This window comes from Protopterus annectens, chromosome 3.part0 (assembly GCF_019279795.1).
Source record: "Protopterus annectens isolate FY-2018-M chromosome 3.part0, PAN1.0, whole genome shotgun sequence".
Lineage (NCBI taxonomy): Eukaryota > Metazoa > Chordata > Ceratodontiformes > Protopteridae > Protopterus > Protopterus annectens.
The window spans coordinates 14,090,888-14,112,538 of NC_056731.1; the positions used below are offsets into that span (position 1 = coordinate 14,090,888).

General features: G+C 39.9%; 1 protein-coding gene across 2 annotated transcripts in view; it reads right to left on the minus strand.

The window, feature by feature from the left end:
* The window catches only part of LOC122796236 (amyloid beta precursor protein binding family B member 1 interacting protein), a 1,476,726-nt gene that overhangs the window by 714,508 nt on the left and 740,567 nt on the right, over positions 1-21,651 (minus strand). For both annotated transcript variants that reach the window (XM_044064553.1, XM_044064552.1), the window contains one exon: positions 14,232-14,309. In XM_044064553.1, the coding sequence (XP_043920488.1) occupies positions 14,232-14,309 (78 nt within the window). The remainder of the gene's footprint in view (positions 1-14,231; positions 14,310-21,651) is intronic.

The window sequence follows — 21,651 nt, forward strand, 5'->3', positions numbered from 1 at the left end:
AAAATGATGGTCCTTCCCATGGATTTTGCTTTCTGTAGAACCTTGGGTATCAATGGTATTGGTGGAAATGCATAGAGGATACCAGAGGGCCAATTGTGTATGAATGCGTCCCTCAGGGCTTCTCCCGGAGGGGGAATCGGGTCAAAGTAGCTTCTGCATTTTATGTTGATGTGACTGGCAAAAAGGTCACAGCAAGGCTGGCCCCATTTGCGGAAAATCCTGTCCGTAATTTCTTTCTTGAGGGACCACTCGTGTGGCAACAAGATTGCCCTGCTTAGTTTGTCTGCTATCAAGTTGGATCTCCCCGGGTTGTGCATCGTCAACAGAAAGCGCTGGGAGGAAACAGCCCACTGCCACACTCTGAGGGCTTCAAGGCAAAGGGGGTAAGATCAGGTTCCCCCTTGTTTGTTCAAATACAAAACTACTGACATATTGTCAGTCTGAATCGCAATCGTTCCTAGAGGAATAGAGTCCTGGAAGTACTGCAATGACAAAAGTACTGCCCTCATCTCCAGGACATTAATATGCAAACGTGACTCCTAATCGGTCCATGTGCCTTGGGCAGTCTTTCCCTGAAAATGCTCCCCCATCCTATCAGGGAAGTGTCCATGGTCACAATGGCTACTGGAGGGGGTAGAACAAAGGGGCGTCCTATGGTGACATGAAGAGACGTCAACCACCACTGGAGGTCTTTCTTGCAAGAGCTTGTAATCAATATTGTGTGATCCATGGGTAGTTCCCAGTAAGACCATTGAGTGAACAACAGCCATTGAAAAATCTGCATATGCATTCTTGCTAATGGCATGGCTAGGATTGCTGCTGCCATCATACCCAATACTTTCAGAACTTCTGAAGCTGGTGCTCTGTCTTTTGATACCAATGTGCTGACATGCTGATGAAGAAGAAAGACTCTTTCCATTGGTAGCCTTAGAGTGGTGGTTGAGGTGTCTAGCTCTGCCCCGATAAAAACAATATACTGCTATGGCGACAAATGACAGAGTATACTCCCTTGCCTGAATCAGTTGATGCCTGGTGGTGGCGGTAAGGAGCCAATTGTCTAGGTATGGAAATACCTGGAATCCTAGACACCTCAGGTGAGCCGTGACCACTGCCATGCATTTGATGAACACTCTGGGGGCTGTAGTGAGACCAAAGGGCAGGGTTTGAAACTGATAACAATTGTCTCCCAGCTGGAAATGCAGGTGATCTCTGGATGGCCTGGTCATCTTTATGTGGTAGTACGCATCCTTGAGATCCATTGAGCACATCCAATTGTCTGTCCCAGAAAAAAGGAAGTATAGACTGAAGTGTGACCATCCGGAACTTCTCTTTCTTTACATATTGGTTGAGTTTGCTGAAGTCCAAAATGGGTCTCCAGTCCCTTGTTTTCTTTGGAACCAAAAAGAATCTTGAGTAAGTTCCGGATCCTGTTTGGTCTGCTGGGACTGGCTGGATGACTCTTTTTCTAGCAACTTTCGGACCTCTACAGTTGCCTGTTACCTGCAACTGGGTGGAACATCCGGGATTCTCCTTATGGTCGGTGGGGGTGTGGCGAATGGTATAAAGTACCCTCTGGAAATGATACTTTGTACCCAGCTGTCTTTTGTTATTTTTAAACAGGCATCTGGGTACAAAGATAAGCGACCCCGGACTGCCTCCAGAGCAGGACAGTCAGGCCTCCTTTCAGGAGCACTGGTAGGGTTGCCCAGAGAAGTGATATCTGTCACCCTGGTGTTGCAGACCCCCACTGCCGAGAGGGAGGCATCTTCCATTATTACCCCCTCCTCTGCCCCTGGAGTGGAGTTCACCACATGTGCCCTGAAAGGCTCCTTGGACTTTCCGGAACCACATTTTCCCTCCCCTTTGACCTTTGGAATAAGGGTGGGTAGGGGTGGAAAAACAGACTCCTATGGCAGACAGAGTCTTTCCCTCCTGTTCACACCTGGTCAAGGTTTCCTTCACTTTAGGCCCAAAAAGGGATGAGCCATCAAAGGGAGTGTTCATGAAGGATATCTTGAAGGGCTCCATGAAGGAACACAAGCGCATCCAGGAATGTCTTCTAAGAGCGATTCCTGTACCCGCTGCCCTACTCATTCCATCAGCTGCATAGGATATGAGACGCATGGATGAGTTGACAATAGAATTTAGGGTAGAAAGCTGGGCAGCATCTTTATCAGAGGGTCCTGCAGCTACTGTACCCTGAAGAGAATCTCCCAACTCCTTAAGGAGATCTCTTCGCAACCTAGTAAAATGGGCTAAGTAGTTCAGTGAATGGAGAGCAAAAGTCACTGAACTGTACATGCACTTCCCATATCTAGCCATAATCCTAGACTCTCAGTTAGGAGGATGGCTAGACGAGGAAGTCTCAGACATTTCCTTTTTTGTGGCTGCCGCCACCACCATGGCATCAACAGGAACCCCTTTGGCTAAGAATGTTTTGTCTAGTGGGGCTGATATAAATTTGTTAGGCCTCCTAGGATCAGGCTCCGTAGAATCCGGTGACTCCCATGCCCTTCGAGAAACCAGCTGCATGACCTCATCGAAAGGCAGAGACATCCAAGAGGTGGCAGGTTGTGATCCGAAAGCCTTCAGGAGAACTGACTCATCCTCAGTAGGGTTTTTGGACTGCCAATCACCCCTCTGCCTAGGATCTCAAGTATCTCAACAAAGGAGATATCCTCAGAGGGGGACCATGGGGACCCTTCTGACTCATCTAAGTCAGTATCAGATGTTAAAGACTTCTGTGGGGAGTCCAAATGTCTCCTATTGCACAATCTCTTCCTAGGAGCCTCCTCAGCGGGGGCTTCTGGAAAGGTCTCGGAAGAGCAGGGGCCACCCTGTGGGGCTACCTGGGGCTTTGGGTCTCTACGCTTAGCCTGGATCATGGAAGCAGAAGCAGAAGCAGACACAGGCACTTTAGGGGATAAGGAAGCAAGGCCTGAAGTAGAGGATGTCTTGGGAGACAAAACTCTCCTCATGGCATCTAAGCACCACTGCTCTGATGGGAAGGAATCAACGGATCTGAGAGAACCATCAAACTCTCCCACACCAAGGCAGTGGGCTCCGAGCTGGAGGTAGGAGCTGAGCTCATCTGAGCCAAAGCCCCGAGAGAGAGTGTTGGCACCAAGTCAGTTCAACTATCCTCTCTGGATCTGACTGGAGAGTGTCGGCCCCTAGAATCCTTGGTCAGCGCTGAGGATGTCAGAGTTGATGGAGCCAAGGCCAGTGAACAGGCTTTGACCCCAAAGGCTCCACGATCAACAGGTCTGAGTCTTCAGGCTCCGAAGGACCGGTATGGCTCAGAGGAGGAGTTGACAAAGCAGGAGTAGTGGTCTTCGGCTCTGAAGCCTCTTGTGTCAGAGCCAACAACAATTTAGCAAGGCCTGGTGCCCATAGAAGCTTCTGCACCAATCGATCCATATCCAAATCTGAAAGGCTGACAGATTACCTAGATGAATGAACACATGGTGCCGACTGGAGTAATGGTGACTGAGGCACTTCGGATACCGGCTCCAAGGCTGTGGGCTGGCTTGAAAAGAAGACAGTCTGCTCCGAAACCTGTGGAGCCGATGTCACAGACTCATCAAATTTTTTAGATTTTTTTTTGAATGTTTGGAGTCCTTAGATTCGACAGATGTCTTGGAGGACTTAGAAGATTTGCTTGCAACATCCTGGTCACTCGATGCCTCTTAAAAAGGGTATTTTATGAAACCCCTGTCCATTAATTTCCTTTTTCTCTCTAGCAGAACCCTGGACGAAAAGGAATGGCAGACAGCAGAAGATTATTGTAAATAGACAGCCCCAAACAATATACGCAGGTAACATGCCCACCAGTGACTGACATTGTTTGGTTATAGCCCGGACATTTTTTAAAACCGGACTTGGGATGTTTGTCCTTATCATCTGCCATGATACTATTCGAAACACAGGCAAGATCAAAATATTAGAATGAAAAATAATAGGCTCTAAACACACACACACACACACACACACACACACACACACACACACACACACACACACACACACACACACACACACACACACACACAAACACAAACACAAACACACACACAAACACACACACACACACACACACAAACACACACAGATGAGCCTGAGATAAAAGTATCCAAAAACTCTTATAATAATAGAAATCACTGAAAGGCAATTAAATTCTAACTAGAACTATAACTACTATAGAATATGCTATGAGAAAGTTAACTAGGCCAAAACAAAGAGGCCAAATATTTAAAGTGTAAATATATAAACACATGGGAAGGGGACTGCAAGGAAGCTATAAGAGCTAACTATCTAACTACCTACGTCAAAAAAACTACTAATACTATGTAATAAGCTATGAAATAGAAAATTTTAAAGTTTACTGGCCCAAGCTTTCACTGGTACCTCCGATCAGATGCTGTGGCAAACTAGATCTGAGACAATTCACAGTGCATCATGGGTAGGGACTTGGCCCTGAGCTACTGGAAGACCTCGAGCTTTGCATGTGGCCGTACTGGAGCCAAGGGATCGGTTCCGAACCCATCAGTTAAGAATGAACGGCGAGAACTTCACATTATTGGTTGCAAGGTGATTTTCATTTCTCAGGTTCTCAACCACAAAATAATACTACCATTGTTCATAGTCTAATTGAATTTGACCACAAGTTGCTAAAATTTAAAAACAAACTACAGCTTAAAAATGCCTTTTTAACTGAATGCATTAAAAAAATGAGTCCTGAAAGGTTTATGCATGTGACGTTACACTACAGGCTTAGTAAAACATTCTCCCTTGCATCAAGATTTGTAACAACAAATTTACGGAAGAGTTAAATTCTGATATTAACAAGCTTGATGATTTGATTAGGCATGATTTATCGTTCGACCAATACAGATTTGATAATGGTTGAATTTTCAAGAGAATAGATCAGCAGTTTTCTTTTATTAAAAACAGGAAAATTACGAAACCTGAAAGGGATTTGTGAGCTTACCAGAACCATACAGCCTATCCTGTACCATTGATTTCCTAGTCTTTCCCAATCCATCTTTATATGGTGCAACTTATGACAACCTACTTCAAGGTGGTCATTTGGGCAAAACTGAACCATTTGGACCTGCTGATAATGCCAACTCATATGATTCTGACCGGGATGACCTTTTAGATGTTACACTCCCCAGCCATGCAGAATGCTTGAGGTGCAGGCCGAATGCACATCAGTCATATTATCAGAAGCAGGTACACCCACCACAGAGGGCCCAATCACACTGGCACACCAACAGACATCAGAACAACCATAAGTAAGTAAAAATACTGTGTCCACTGAACCTATCCATGGTATTTTTTGTAAGATCATTAAGAACTCTAAAGGTGACTTTACAGTATATAATTATTCTTCTTGTGAAATAACCACTGACTGTGCTAACCTTTTCAAGTGTGGGATGACCTTTGTGCCTAGTAAACATACTAGTTTACCCTACTTTGGATGAACTTTTAACTGTTTACCAGAAAAATCAACTTTAATCTCATTTTGACAACAGTATGAACACTACTGATCCCCTCAGAATTTCAAGAACACTTAACCCCTCCTGTACATTCTACAATTTCTTGCTTTGAAAAGATGTGTGAGCTTGATTTTTGCAATGCTCTTTCCACCAGCAGGAAACACTTTGGAGGCAATAATAATTTAACATTTACTGAGATTCAGTTGCTTCACAAATTAAGCTCACAAAATTTAAGATTTATGAAACCAGACAAAGGGGGCGGGGGTTGGTGGTGATGGAGAACCCGCAGTATTTTAGCCAAATGCATGAGATGCTCTTAAGTGATGCTTATGTTCAGGTCTCACTCAATTAACTTAATACACCATATAAAACAGTAAGAGATGTTAAAATGATGTGTTCATTGATGAACAAATTGATTTGCATGAATTTAACTATTTGAATTTAGCTACACCCAGAATACCAACTATTTTTGGACTACTAAAAATTCATAAGAGTGTCATTTCAACATTGATGAGACCGAATGTTGACACAAGGGGCTCCATCACCCACCCACGTGCTAAATTTCTTGATGAGAAACTGAAACATCTTGTTCTGAGTGAGGAACATATCTGTAACGAGCCGTGGCACTTTTTTAGAAAAAAATTAACTAACTAGAGTACAGTGACAGTTGCATCTTTGTTACTGACGTTAAAGACCTTTACATGGTTATTCCTCATGACTTGGGAATTCAGTGGTTTTCTGAATATTTATTTGACAGGGGGTTAATGCAAGCAAGAATAAACAGTTTTGAAGCACTTTTAGAAATTGTGTTCAAAAACAACTTTTTGATTTTCAACAAAGATTTTTTCCTTCAATGTTCAGGTGTGGCTATAGATTCCGCCTGCAGTGGGTTGTTCGCAAATTTTGTCATGACCACGTGGGAATACACCCACTTGTTTGCATCTAAGTTTATGAAGTCCTGTAAACTTCCTGGATGACATATTTATTGTTTGGGATGATGACAGCAATTTACTTCAGGAATTTCTCATCTATATTGATCAGACCACTGAATTCCTTAAATTTTATGTGGCGGAGAATGACAATATTGCTTTTTTGGACATTTGGCTTTATAAGGATTCCATCAAAAAAAGTTTAAAAGCAAAATTTACAGTAAATCTACCTTTTCAAACATATACCTGTATTATATCAGCTCCCATTCCCATCACCTGAAGTGTGCTGTTGTTAAGGAACAGTTTGTTAGAGCTGCACACATGTTTTCTGGCTTTGAATTTTTCTTGGATGAATTTGAGCACATTAAATGTATGTTTTTGGCAAGAGAATATCCTGTTAGATTTGTTGATTTACCAATGTATGAGGTGATCAACAAAACAGAGTGTGGCCATTTTAAACTCATTTATGGCATGCCCACCCTCAGGAATATTCCAATACTCCTGATACTACTATGGAGTTGATGGATCAGAGCATATTCTTGTATAACATCAGTTCCTGTACTGGCCCTTACAACAATGCTTGTAGGACTAATGCAGTTTTGGTCAGTTTGTTTACTACCCAGTACAACATGGACAGTAACCTGATTAGAGATATTCTTTACAGAAATATGGCTATTTTGAAGGATGATAGCCAGATTGCTGGTAAAGTAAGTGAAAAAAACTCTCAGTAACTTCAAAAAAGGACAGAATTTTAAGTACTTGGTTGAGCATTTTGGCATTAATAGCAGGAATAATGGTGTTACAAATTTTAAGATGTCTAAGTGTGAGAGCTATTCTATGTGCAAATGTATTCTTTGTTGTGAGAAATTTACTATTAATGATTTTAAGTTTAAGATGAAAGAAGCATGTAATGGCCTTACCAAGGGCGGTGTTTATGCTGCTTTGTGTGACTGTTGTTCAGCCTGTTATGTAGGCAAAACTGAATGCTGTTTTAAAGATTGTATATGGGAACATAACAATAATTTGTTTGTGTCTTTCGGGTTTTCCCGGTTAGGGGTCGCCACAGCGGAACTCCGGTCTGCTAATGATTGGTAGTTGATTTTTACGTGCCGAGTTACCAGCCCTGACACACAACCTTCAACGAAGGTACGCCCATTCACGCATATCTCCATTCAGAAGACGCTCTAGCTGAGAATCGAACCGGACAGCGTCTTACTGTGAGGCGACAACGCTACCGCAGCACCACCACCGCGTTTTTTTTTAAGCATAAAAAAGCAATGCTTTAGCTAGACACACTAGCTCCTTTCCTGGGCATATCTAATTTAGTGGTTATAGAGAGGTTGCCAATGCATCTGAGTCATGGTCCCTGGCAGCTACTTTTAGAAAAGCGTGAATCGTATTAGCAATTGCAATTAAATGCTGGTAGCTGGCCAGGGCTTAATGGTTTTACATCTACTTCCTGTTTATTAAAACTGAAGGCTTTAGAGAAGTAGTTTTATTTAAATGTTATTTAAATCTCATTTAAGAAGTATATAAAGTTTTTTTATCTATCTTACTTGGTTGTTTTAAAGGTCACTTTTTGCTTTGCCTAGAGCTTGGAAAACAGGTGATAGTGTGATTTCTATCATGTAGTTTACATTAATAAAAGAAAGCGTTAATCCACCATTTCATTTTTACTGTACCTTTACTGGCTGTTGTACCTGTCGGAGTCTCTGTGGCCTGCAGTTTTCTTATTTTTATTAGCTCTGTATTTTAATGAAGAAGAATCTTATTATACATTTATTATTGATGCAAGAAATAAGGGTGAATATAACAATATTGTTGAAATGGAGCAGCGTTTGCTAACAGAAGACAAAGTGATCCAATGGACTTGTGAGTGATATTTCAGAAATGTATTAGATCATCAGGGATATACAGAAATCAAAGGTATGGCATATCAAAAATGTGTCCCTTAGTGAACAGACAAGAAAAAATGTGTAACAGCATAACTAGACCAAATGAAAACAGTTACCCCGGATTGCATCGGATAATAGATAAGGAAATTAATAACTTTAGGCAATCACTTGTAACAGCATTAGTTTGTAATTGCCATGATTCACAAAGAGTGGGACACAGTATTAACTGTAGCTCTCTAGAAACACTAAGAACATAAAGGATATATGTACAAGTCAGAAATCAAGAAACCTCTTAAGCATCACAGAAAGTTACTCGAAGGTTGCTCAGTGTGTTGTATGCCTGACAAGAAAGTAATCTGGGAACTATAGAATTCCATCATCCTGACAAAAAGGAGGGCATAGATCTATAAAACATGCATCCTGGCAGTTTTTTTTTTTCCAGTAGAGGAACATCATGAATGCCAGACAAATGTTATATACAGTAATTTTAGAAGTGTGTTCAATGTGGCTACTCAATTCAAAGTACTAAAGAAGGTGGAGAAATCTGTAATAAATAACCATGTAATAGCATGGATAAAGGATTGCTTATAGAATAGAAATAACAAGCTAGAACAGATTTTAAGACAGAAAAGTCAAAACAGTTAGGAAGAAGATATTGCAATGGCTCCACATACAACATGCAGATAACCTAAAACTTCATAAGATGGTATCTGCTGCTTCTGGCATTGCTTCTCTACAAGAATGACTATCGATTACAAGAAAATGAAATGCATGTGAATGCCAACAAAGTTAGATGGCTTAGATTTGGAAAACAGACATTCCCTAGTTCATACTGTCAGGGGATGTCAAAGATTTGGTTAAAAAAAGTACTTACTACCTCATAAAGTCTGTGATATCAAATTATACAGAAGAACAAGGGTACACTATCTCGGGACCATTATACAGAAGGCATTAGTTTTGAGCACGATAGATGAGTTATGTAATGAAGTGTCTTCTGCAGTGTTTGAGCTCTCCAGTTTATTAATTTTACAGGTCATCTGTTTTATTTACTCATTTCAAATCATTGATGAAGCATGCCCAAGTGGAACAAAGTCTAGTAAACAGAACTTTGTATATGTAGAGAAAATCCAACACACACAAAAAGTGCATGGCTGATATTTACACTCTATGAATAATGAACTACAGAAGGTTAAGGACAGATTTTAACTGTAGCCAACAAGGCCCTTCAAAATCCACTTACACGGTTAACTCCACTACGGTAGGAGGCATCAAATTCAAACTGGCCTAAACAATAGTTCAGCAAGATTACAGCAACCAAAATGTAAGTGCAAACTAACTATTTGATTTTATGGGAGTGATGACAAACTTCAGAATAAATTCCATGGGTGGTAAAGGAAGCTTCTTATTAAAAATGTTTTATTATCTTTTAACAAGCTTACTTGCTGCAGTCCAGGGGTTGATTCCTTCAGTCTCTGTTCATCAATTATTTGACTCTGAGCAAGTTACTTAACTAGATAGTGCTTCTGAGTTTGAGAAAGGTCCATGTGGACTGGTACTCTCCTCCAGTTAAAAAGACACCAGTAATAAATAAATACATACATAAACTATTTATTTAAAATGGGTTAGAGGAATATATGAAATTGAAATTAGCATTTGATAGTACTGAATGCTGACTGCATTGGTTTCGAACTGCAGTAATGTGGTAGGAAGGAAAAAGACAGACCAACAGACAGACTGACAAATTACAGTTATGTAATAAACTTATTATAACTGTTAATGTTCTGAATGTGATCACTGCCACAGTCATCACATCAGGAAAACCTGCTACAGCTGAGGTCCATGACTTTCAGAACCAAGCACCCTTCCACTATTTTTTATTTTTGCATACATTTTTTACCATGTAAGCCCATGGACGCAAGTATCCCTTTTAACGGGCAACCCAGAAGTGCTGTCCAGTTAAATGATTTGCTGTGGGTCACACAGTAGTTAAATGGTGGTGGAAGGAATTAAATTCTATATCCTGCGGTTGCAGGAAGTAGCCTGGAAACAGGTCACAGCTTTAATCCTCTGTTCTACCTATGCCAGCTGATATCACCTTTTCCGAAGACATCTCCACACACCTAATACAACAGCTGACACTAGGACAGTCATCTTCAGCTCTTTCTTGCTCTCCTGCTGTGTGGGTTAAAAATGCATAACCAGAAAAACTTGTAGTCCCACTTAGGCCCAATTTTATGCTTCTGTTATGAAGGCTTAACCTTCAAACATTAATAAACATTCAACCTTTGGTAAAAGTTAAAAAAGCTTAAATACTCCTTTTTTGACATTTAGCTGGGAACTGTCCATTTTTATTGGAATCACAATAAGGAACACTTCACAAGAAAAAAAAACACTACAAAGATCCATGAAGCAATGTAGACAAAGAAGGTACATAGACAACAGTAAAGTTACAACATACCGTAGATTACTGTTATTATTAAAAATGTTTTCTTAACTTGGAGTCAGATAAATTCTAAGACAGATGTAACATATCAGTGTTACACAACACGTGTTTGGGAAGAATATCTAACAGTGTATATGGTAGGACTGTCAAAGACAGGAAAATAAGTAAAGCTAATATAACTTATCAATGTTTTAAAAAGGCCAAGCTATACAAAAATACATTTTGAAATACATGGATTTATGAAAAGAAACTGGAGTACAGCAAAATACTACAGCCATAAGCCAATTCATTCCTAACAGTCTATGCAAATAGTAGAAATACTTAACTTTTTTTTTTACTTGGAACATATTTCTTTTTTTTTTATTTTATTATTAGATATTCAGTAGTTTATATGTCAGAGTTTATTTACAAAAACTCTTACAGATACAGCTGGATACAAGTTACAAAAAAGACAGCCTATCTGAAATTTGTTTTGCATCACATCTCGGATGAAAAAATGTATACACGTAGAAATTCTATACAGAAAAAACACACATGAAAATAGAATATGCTGTCATAGATACCACACCACAAGCTTCAGAAAAACAAACTTATTTTGGAATTAAATGCACCATGTGTGTCTACCTCTCCTCAGGTATCACTATTCCAAAAGGCAGATAGCACTATTCATATTTAAGAGATTTCATAGGTGGGGATCTGGTTGTGACCATAGAAAGGGGTGTAACATTTGTACCTCAGAAATTCCCAAAATGGCACTTCTAGAAAGGACACTGCAAAGATTTTTACTGAATTGTAATGTGGTCAGCTGTCATGACTGAATGCAAACCAAATGATGCCTCATGGCAGCTGGCAATCACACATCATTATCACCGATATAAGGTTTGCACAAGAACAAACAAAGTATGTCTCCTTCAAACATACCTGCCTGTTAAAAGATTCAACACTGTGAATATGTACATCTGACAACTTTCTCTTTTCATTTATTGAATCAGCTAGGGAAAAACAGTTCAAAAATATAGCCTACATAATTTGAAATTACAAAAGTTCTAGGAATAGTTTGCAAAGTTCTTTAAGACAACAATATGGACTCAAGCAACACCCCCAACTACAGATATGTAATGAAGGATTGAAGCATACATAGTCACCACACAGCATATGAAGTCAACACAAACAGTGACACTGTGTTCAAGAAAATGTGACAAAACTAGGAAAAACAGCAGAAAATACAGTCAGTAGGCAATCGGTATGTTTGTGGCACCTGCAAATAAGAAACCTGAAACAAAATGTAAATAAAGAAGCAAACAAAGAACAGGAGCACAGGAAGGTCACTGCAAAATCACTCTTACTTTCATGCCTGCTGTCTGCATCAACAATTTTCACTAATTTTCAAACGACACTAATAAACAAGCTACAATAAAATAAGTGCATTTGCATCACACGTTCCAAACCAAACGTATTACTGCATTCCCGTACAGATCCTAAACTGTCTAGTTACCACACCGGATATCATATATGCAGCTTATAATGGCACATAAAACACTACACCATCCCTCAAACACCCTGGCCATCAACAATACAATAAAATGGTACAAATCTAAAATGAACCTTCAATGAAAGGATCAACACCAAATAGAATCCCAAAACTCCAGCAACTCTTATGGGGACTCCTTATATCTAAAACATGGAACAGCATTACCTTCACCTACACACAAATAAGCAAGCTCCTCACTTTTAAGGCCAACCTCAAACTACATCTAAATCATACAATAATTTACAAATGTTCTGAATCTGCAATATAAAAATAATCAAATACTCAAAATTTTCTCTTTTTACTGAACTATTTCTTCCCAATTGCCTTATGTTTTACTAAAGGGGGTTTATTGCATTTTCCCATGAAAAAACAAAGGTATTATTGTTATTTTTTCAGCATGAATACCTTATCACATTAGTTTAGCTCCCAAATGTTTGATACTCTGCATTGCTTACTGACGTTGTTAAATGTATACTAATAACTTCCTGCTTAGTGTTCTGTAATGTGCACCAATGTCATTACTTAGAACTTACTACGCTTCATATCTTGGTACAATATTTCCTGTTTATTACACTACAATTAATTTCACTATTCTGGTACACCCTTTTTAGAGCTTGTTCAAACTTTGTTATACTACACATCTACTATTTGTTGGAGCTTTTCTCTCTGGGCCTCTCCTGAAAATGGGCAATGTACCCATTTGGACTTTCCCGGTAAAAAGAAGCTAATAAATAAATAAATAATCAGGCTTTTTAAGTCTGATGAAATGAAACTTTACTTACTTTTTTGTTCACTAGGTTAATTCTACTAGGTATAGCCTATTTTCAGGAAAGAGTCATAGTGACTAGAGGCAATTTGTCAAAGATACCAGGGAAATTCCTCTACACTTTTCTATATGGGCTGTAATATTTTATATCCACTTGAGATAGCACTAACTCAGGTAGATAAATGGTTTAAGGTTTCATCTGAACAGCATATTGGGGGGCAGCACCCACTTACACTGCAGTATATCATCACTGCTGGAAAATGAATCCAAATCGCTGAACTCACGGTTTCTGATTTCCCACCAAAGGCAACTGACATTTTGCATCAGTTTGAGCTGCATGGAGATCCCCTTGCTTATGTACTTGCATTTAACTTTTTATAAGTAGTTTAAAAAATACTTTTTCTAGAACAAGCATCTAAAATTCTCAGTTCTACTTCATAGTCTCAATGCTCGTAAGATATTCTGTATATTAAGCTGGTAATTTCTCTTCAAAATAGAGTGTTTCGACACATTCCTCAGTAGATGGGAACTTATTCCAATAGCCACAATGAGTGCTAGTATTTTATTTAAACAGTTGCAAGGAAGCACTGCTTTTGATACGCTTAACAGTTGACAGCTCGATGTCTGTACTTACTGCTGAATAAAAATTTTACAGTCATGAGCTGCTTTCAATCATCTGAGACATAACAGCAAGTTAGGGATCACCATAAACTGGGAAATTTAAGTGTTTTTAATTGGGAGTGCATATTGAATATTAAGGTGCAGTGGATAACAACAACTGCTTCAAGTACATATGAAGATCTGACTTAATATTGTAATCTAAGGCCAGACAGGTAAGCATTTCTGGTGACCCGAGAAAGCCTTGCTGAAAACCTTACGGCACACTTAAGAATTCACTCCCTTAAAAAAGACAGGGAAGAGGATAATTTTATATAATACAACATATCCATACATTACAGCTGGCCATATCAATTCCAGTAAATGCATGTTTCACTATGTACAGAGTATCCAAAAACTTAACATGAGACAGCTATTGTACATTATGTGACAAGAAGAAAAATGCAGAAACAAATTAAGGAATCAGTGCAAATCAGCGACATACTTTAACATACTGTCTCAATGAAAAACCTTTCTTATTAAAGAATATGAAAGGTGCATACACTAACCTTTTTAACTTTTGCTTCCTTCAGTTTCTCCAAAGCAAGTTTTATCTTGTCTGCTTTTGCTCTGGACTCTATTTCTTCCTAGAAAAAAAAAAACTATTATAAGACAAGCAGTTGGAAACAGAGTATTTTGTAATATGGAGTATATAATCTAAAAGTGATGTTATACCTGCTGGTTAATGCTCTTCTAACATTTAAACACAGATAAGTATACTTTCTGTAAATGCAAGACTTAACAAGAATTTGAAAGAAAGGCCAAACGTTATCATTCCAAATGTAAAGCAAGGTGAGGAAAAGATATCTGAGGTACGTCAAACCATGAGATAGAAAAACAATTTGTTCAGTTAGTATAAATACGAACTGCAAATATGAAGATTTGAAAAGCAAGAAAGCCAAAAATGAAAATAAATGCTACGTATATTTTATTTTTTTTACAAAGTACAAATACGAAGATTTGAAACCCAAGAAAAGCAAAAATAAAAAAAATTATGTGCATAACTATTTTTCACTTATAATGTTTATATTTATGTTATAATTGTTATGCCTATCTCTAATAATATTATGTTTGTTTTACTGCAAACTCGGGTAATCTCTGAGTACACCATTACATTCTGAACACAGGTCTTTCAAAACACATTTTTTTCAGTCTTTAATCTATATGTGTTGGCTGTTACAAATTTGAGCAAATGCCACGTGTGTAAATCCCATTTGTCATATAATTCATAGGATCATAGAAAGTTACTAGTCTAATGGCCCTAGGGCCCTAACAAGCCTAGCCAAGTTCTTATACTTATTTCCATGATCAGCACCTATTGCCCCTGTCCAAGAGGGACAAAGGTGGAACCCGCAGTGTGAATTTACAGTCACCCATTCAATCATCCAGACTCCGTTTAAAGAGGGCCAAAGAGGTTTTCTGTTTGATATTAAGTGGGAGTCTGTTCCAAAGGTGTGGTAACCTCTGGAAGACAAATCTGTCCCTCCAGCAGGTTTTATTAATGCCACATATCAGGTTCAGGTCTTTAGAGCAAGTAACCCATGTACCACTTGACTTATGGATATGCAGCATTTCCAATAAAGCAGGGTCAGAGATTGCCTTGTATGCAAGGTAGAGATCACCTCTGAGTAGTCTGTATGAAACAGAATAAAGTGATAGTGATTTCAGACAATCCCCATAGGACAGATGCTGAAGACCTTGAATTTTCCTTGAGAGGAACCTTTGTGGTTTCTCAAGCTGCTTTGAAAGGTACATACCAAAAGGGGCGTTGTACTCAATTATTTGCCTGGTGAGGGAAGAGTACAGGGAGGTTAGGTTATAACTTCTTTTTTTATGGAGGCAGTGCCCTTACTTATGAGATGAGCAATATAGAATGTCCTTTTTATCACTGTGGAGACATGGTGGTCAAAGGTAAGGCTGCTATCACAGCCTGTGTGTCCAGGTCTCTCACCACTGAATGCATATTTAAGGTGTTGCTATTAATGTGGTAGTTAGCAGGAACATCGTTTTTACTGAAAGGAATAAGTACATTTTTTTTGCACCGAGTTTAAGGCCATGACTTTGGCGCCAATCATTTGTTTGTGTAAGATCTCTTGTAGGAGGTTGACATCATTTAGAGATTCTATGATGGTTCCCAGTTTGCAGTCATCAGCAAATTTTATAGCCACTGACCTTTAGTTTTTGCTTGTACTTCAGAGAAATAGACTCCAAGCAGTAGAGGTCCAAGGACTGATCCCTGTGGAACACCACTGGTTACAGGTCTGCTGTTGGAGGTGGGATCCCCTATTTTGACTATATGAGTTTTATCAATGAGCCAGTTAGCGACCCATCTTATGATACAGGTTCAAAGGTTGGTACTGGGCTATCTGCCCGAAGGCATATATTAGCCCAGCCAAGTTGTGCAGTATTCACCGCCCCTTTAGTAGTTCCCTATACCCTTGTACTAGCAGCTAGTACCCTTGGCCCCTATCTAGTAGTGCTGTTGGTGTGATCCCCAGTGTGAACTTTCTGTTACCCATCCACTCATCAAGGTTCCTCTTGAAGAGGAATAGTGAGGGGCTCTGTCTTATGTAGATCGGGACCCTGTTCCATAGTAAGGGAAGTCTCTGCAAAGGGAATCTATCCCTCCAGCATGTTCTATTCATTGTTGTGTTGAAGTTTATATCCCTAGAGCGTGTAGCTCGAGTAGATTTGGTTTTGCTAAGATGGAGCATGTTCAACAATTCTGGGTTGGACATGGCTCTGTACATTAGACAGAGATCGCCTCTGAGAAAGACGTATGCAACAGAGAACAGTCTTAGCTTTTTCAATCGTGCTGCATAGGGCAACTGTTTGAGGGCAGTAATCCTCTTGGTTAGGTACCTCTGTGGTCTCTCCAGCTGCTGGAGATGTCCAGCCAGGTACATTCCAATTGGTGCATTGTACTCAATAATGGGTCTGATGAGGGAAGAGTAGAGGGGCACCATTACATCCTTAGATCTTGATGCGAACCCTTTCGTGATCAGATGGGTCACATAGAATGATTTTCTAACCACTTTGGCAACATGGTTATCAAAGGAAAGCTGACTATCTACTTGGGTCCCTAGATCCCTTATTTCTTCTTCAGATTTCAGGGGATTACCTCCTATGTTGTAGTTTGTGGGTACTCTGTTTTTTCCAAAGGGGATTACTACGCATTTTTTTGCATTTAGCTTGAGACCATGGCTTTGACACCATGCATCAGTCTCATTTAGGCCCTTCTGGAGGATCTCCATGTCAGCCGGTGACTCTATTATAGCACCCAGTTTGCAGATGTCCGCAAACTTAGTCAGCCACAGCCCTTCTGTGCTTGGCTTTACTTCTGAGAAGTATATGCCAAACAGGAGGGCCCCCAGGACAGAGCCCTGAGGCACACCACTCGTTACTGGTCTGGATTCGGACATAGATCTCGCTTACTCTTACTTTATGGGATCTGTCTGAGAGCCAGTTTGTGATCCATCTTGTGACGTAAGGGTTTATGCCCAGGCTGGTGAGCTTATCAATAATACCTGAATGGGGAATGGTGTCAAATGCTTTAGCAAGGTCAAGGTAATCCGTGTGTACCTCCTTTCCCTTATCTATAGCCTGAGTAACTGTCTCAAAGAAATCCACCAGGTTCAGGAGGCATGATCTGCCCTTGATGAAGCCGAACTGTGTGGGGTCCAGCGACTGGAGGTTCCCAATCTCTCCATTTATGAGTTCCATAATGATTCATTCCATAGCCTTACAGAGCAGACTGGTCAGGCTTATTGGTCGGTATTTCCCAGGGTCAGTTGTGGCCCCACCCTTGTGTAGTGGGACCACCGTTGCCGTGTGCCATTCTATGGGCACATATCCTGTGGAGAGGCTGAGACTGAACAGGGTATTAAGATGCGGGGTTAATTCCTTTTGGAGCTCGTGTATGACACAGCCTGGAACACCATCTGGTCCCATGGAGGCAGTGTTTTTAGCTTTAGATAGAGCCTTGTTAACCAACGTATCAGTAATAATTGGACTTACACAATCCCCTGGAATGGTAATAGGCCCTGTAGGTGGTGAGGGGGGGGGGGTAGAAATTTGCATTGAACCTGTCATCCAAGATTTTGGCAATGTCAGAAGGGTCAGTGTATTTTGTTCCACTTTGTACAAGCTCAGAACAGACCTGAGCATTGCCATTTAGGTTTTTGACGTAGCCATAGAAGGCCTTATGGTTATCCTTGGCAACTTTCTTTTCAAAATTAGCTTTATTTGACTTGATGAGGGCCCTCCATTTCTTACTAATGCTGATTAGGGATGATTTTTCTACTTGAGATTTGGCCTTTTTTTTGTACAAGTCTCTTCCTTTTATTGTAAAGTTTGCTTATGGCCGGGGTCCACCAGACTGGTTTCTTCTTGCTTGAGGAAGGAGTCTTGGTTTTATTTGGGATAGCACATTCCATGCAATCCTGAAGATGCATATAGAGTGCCGTGGTGTAGGATTCTGCATCCTGGATATCATTTATCCTTCTACAAGGGAATAGTGAAGCTTTCCACTTCGGATGCAAGTAGTTTGAAGTTTGCTTTGGAAAGGTTTTTGACTATGGTTTCTTTGACTGGGGGAGGTGGAGGGGTGAGGATGTCCAGGGTTATCAGTTTGTGGTCGGATCTGACCAAGGAGATAGTGATAATGGGTGTGGTACAATGGGCGCCCATATTTGTGATGATTAAATCCAATATGTTGTCCCCTCTAGTGGGGGAACATACTAGTTGTTCAAGGGCATTTGAATTTATAAATTCTATGAATCGCTGAGCATAGGAGTTGTAACATTGGTAGTTTGCCTGGTCTATACCAGGGTAGTTGAAATCACCCAAGATTATGGTGTTGGGTAGGACCTTTATATTTTCCAATGTCTCAAGGAATGCAGAGTGAGCATCTTGGGACATGGTGGGCGATCTATAACCGGCTACGAATTGAAATGTGGTTTTGCCTGCTGATAGTTGCGCATGGATGATCTCTGGGGCATCATGCTGCATTACTAACCTGGAGATATGGGTATCCTTGATGAATATATAAGGGCTGATACCTAGTTGGGCAAGTTTGCCAATGATGCCTGAGTGGGGGATAGTGTGAAATGTCTTGGTTAAGTCCAGGTAGGCTGACTGTACAGATTTCTCTTCGTACAGGGCCTTGGTGACTATCTCGAAGAAGTCCACCAGGTTTAACAGGCGTGACCTCCCTTTCACAAATCCAAACTGAGTAGGGTCAAGTGTTTGTAGATTACCTATATCTTTGTTTATAAGGTCCATGATGATTCTTTCAATGGCCTTGCTGATGAGGCTAATCAGGCTAAAAGGTCTGTAGCTCCTGGGGCCAGTGGAAGCACCAATTTTGTGCAAAGGAATAATGGTGGCTGTTTTCCATTCAGCTGGAATGAAGTTGGTGCTTATACTGTCATTGAAAAGAGTACCCAATGTTGCTTCTAATTAATGTTGGAGCCCATGTAGGATGCAGCCTGGGATGTTATCAGGTCCCACAGATGCTGTTTTTTGGCCTTTGAGAGGACACTTACGACCTGCTCTTTAGAGATTCAAGGTAGGGTACATATGGTAGGGATGTCATGGGGTAACGTGTGGTAAGGACAGGGGAGTGAAGTTTTCACAGAACCTGTCGGCCAACAGGTTAGCTATATCCACAGGCTCAGTATATCTGGTATCATTAACTACCAGTTCAGCACAGATCTGAGCCTTTCCTTTTAGGTTACAGCTGTAACTATAGAATGCCTTGTGGTTGTCCTTTGTTGAGGAAGCTAATCTGTACTCAAAGTTTGCTTTGGAGGACTTCACAAGAATACTTATTTGCTTGTTTAAGCAGAGGAGGGAGTGTTTCCAATTGAGGAGGGCTCTCTCCCTCTTACCCTTAGATATATCCCATATTATTCCAATTTTCTACTGCCACCCTTAAATGAAGAGTAGGTTAATAAGCTCTCATTTTTTCTCATACTCCGTTAACTACACTGATCATTATGGAGCCTGAGTCAGCTGTTGTCCTTACCATAACCAGTCTGTTAGCACTAGGTATTTTGAGGTGGTGTAGCAACTGCCTCATACATACTAAAAACCCTTTACTGCTACCACACATGTGGTAGAAGCATTTATTGAACTTGAAAGACTACCTACTCACTGCAAAAAACATTTGGTAAGCACAACACACACATACATGCTGTGGTTGTTAAAAAAAAAACATTGTCTAAGATTCCCAGGTTACAACTTCAGCCATTACTTCCCATTTCTCACAGAAACATACCTACCTTCACTGTGCATACCAGTACATCCACCAAAACAAAAAAAAACACAAAATATAAAAGTAAAAACTGGTAAAAATCAAAACAAATCTAAAGGGGAAAACAGATAAGTAGTTTACAGACAGTTAAGAACTCCCCTCATTCTTACAAAGACATCTTGAGAATTAAAAATCCACCTGTAGAACAATTTTACTAAATTGTCACTATGACGATACCATGAACCAGCTTGTGAATCAGATGAGCTGAAACTAATTAATTGCATGTCACAGCAGAATGTTTATTCTTAATAATATGCGTCTGATAAGTTCTGCCAAAACAATATTTCTTTTCTTAATAAACACCCTCGGCAAAACTTACTTTTAGTAAAAGAACACATTTGGTTCAATAACATACTTGGAAAGCTTTAAATATTTTCCCTGTACAGCATTTATCAGACAGTTTACCATTTCAAATTTTCACTGTCATTTTTTAATTAAGAAAAGGGTAGGCTATTAGCTTTTGGGTGACACCACAAGGCATTCTTGTTGTTCATTTTGAAGAAAAAAAAAAAACAAAACGCTGAGAAGAAAGGAGCCAGTTTTGAGATTTAAAGTATTTTTCTTCAGATTATTTGTTAAGATTTCTGCATTGCCGCCTACTTTTTGGCGTTTTCCAGCTTGCTAAACTTGATATCTGTATTAGGAACTGTATTTAGAACACATCTAGAGCCTGTTTACTGCATTTCCAGTGTTGCACTTATTTTAAAATCGTTTTTTTCTTAAAACTTGCATTTTACCTGTCTCTGGCCTAGCACTCAAGTGTGGGGTCATTTATTGCACTGTTCTAACTTGTTGCTACTTGTGTATCTCTGCTATCTTTAAACAAAAAAACAAACAAAAAAATCTTGCTTTTTTCCCCACTTTCTGAAATTTAAAAAAAAGTTCAGTTACAGATTTGCTGTTCTGAACTGTTTGTAAGTTTCTTTGTAAGTTTCTTGGAGGCCATTGCTTGCTTGGGCTAAAGGGAAGTCTCTGTGTTCATCAGTGGCAGTGGTAAACACTGAACAGCCTGCCTGCCCCTGTGGGAGTAGTTACTGCCTAGAAACTGTAGTTTTATTGGCCATTTTGGGTCAATTCCAAACTCCTTGATCCCCCCTTCTCTTAAAACCCTCTTTTGCACGTTGTTGCATACAGCTTAATCAGGTTTAAACTATTCCTGGCTCCACAAAGTCTGCTCTTCACTTTTTCCCTTAGAACTGTTGCAAATCTCAAAGTAAGCACTCTATTTTCCTTCTAAAACCCAGCAGTAGCTAGGATAAGTGTCTTATAAGTAAGCATTAATAAACTAAAGCACTACACCCTCTTATACTCCCTTTAAGTATTTGGCTCCCTATTGGTCCTTTTTGATCAAGTCAAAAAGTAATTCCTTATACTATTCCGGCATGTCCAAAAGTCAGTTTCAGGTTTACTCTCCAGTCCAGCTGGTGAATATGGGAATCTTGAGGCAATGTTACAACTGCCTTATGTACACAGACCACCCTCTCCTCTTCCCAACAAGCTCAAATATATGTGAGAGATGCAACTATATAGCCAAACTGGAGGCTGAGCTCCCTCAACATAGTACTGGCACGGTCAGTCTGGAGAAGGTAATCACACACACAAATCCAGTCTCA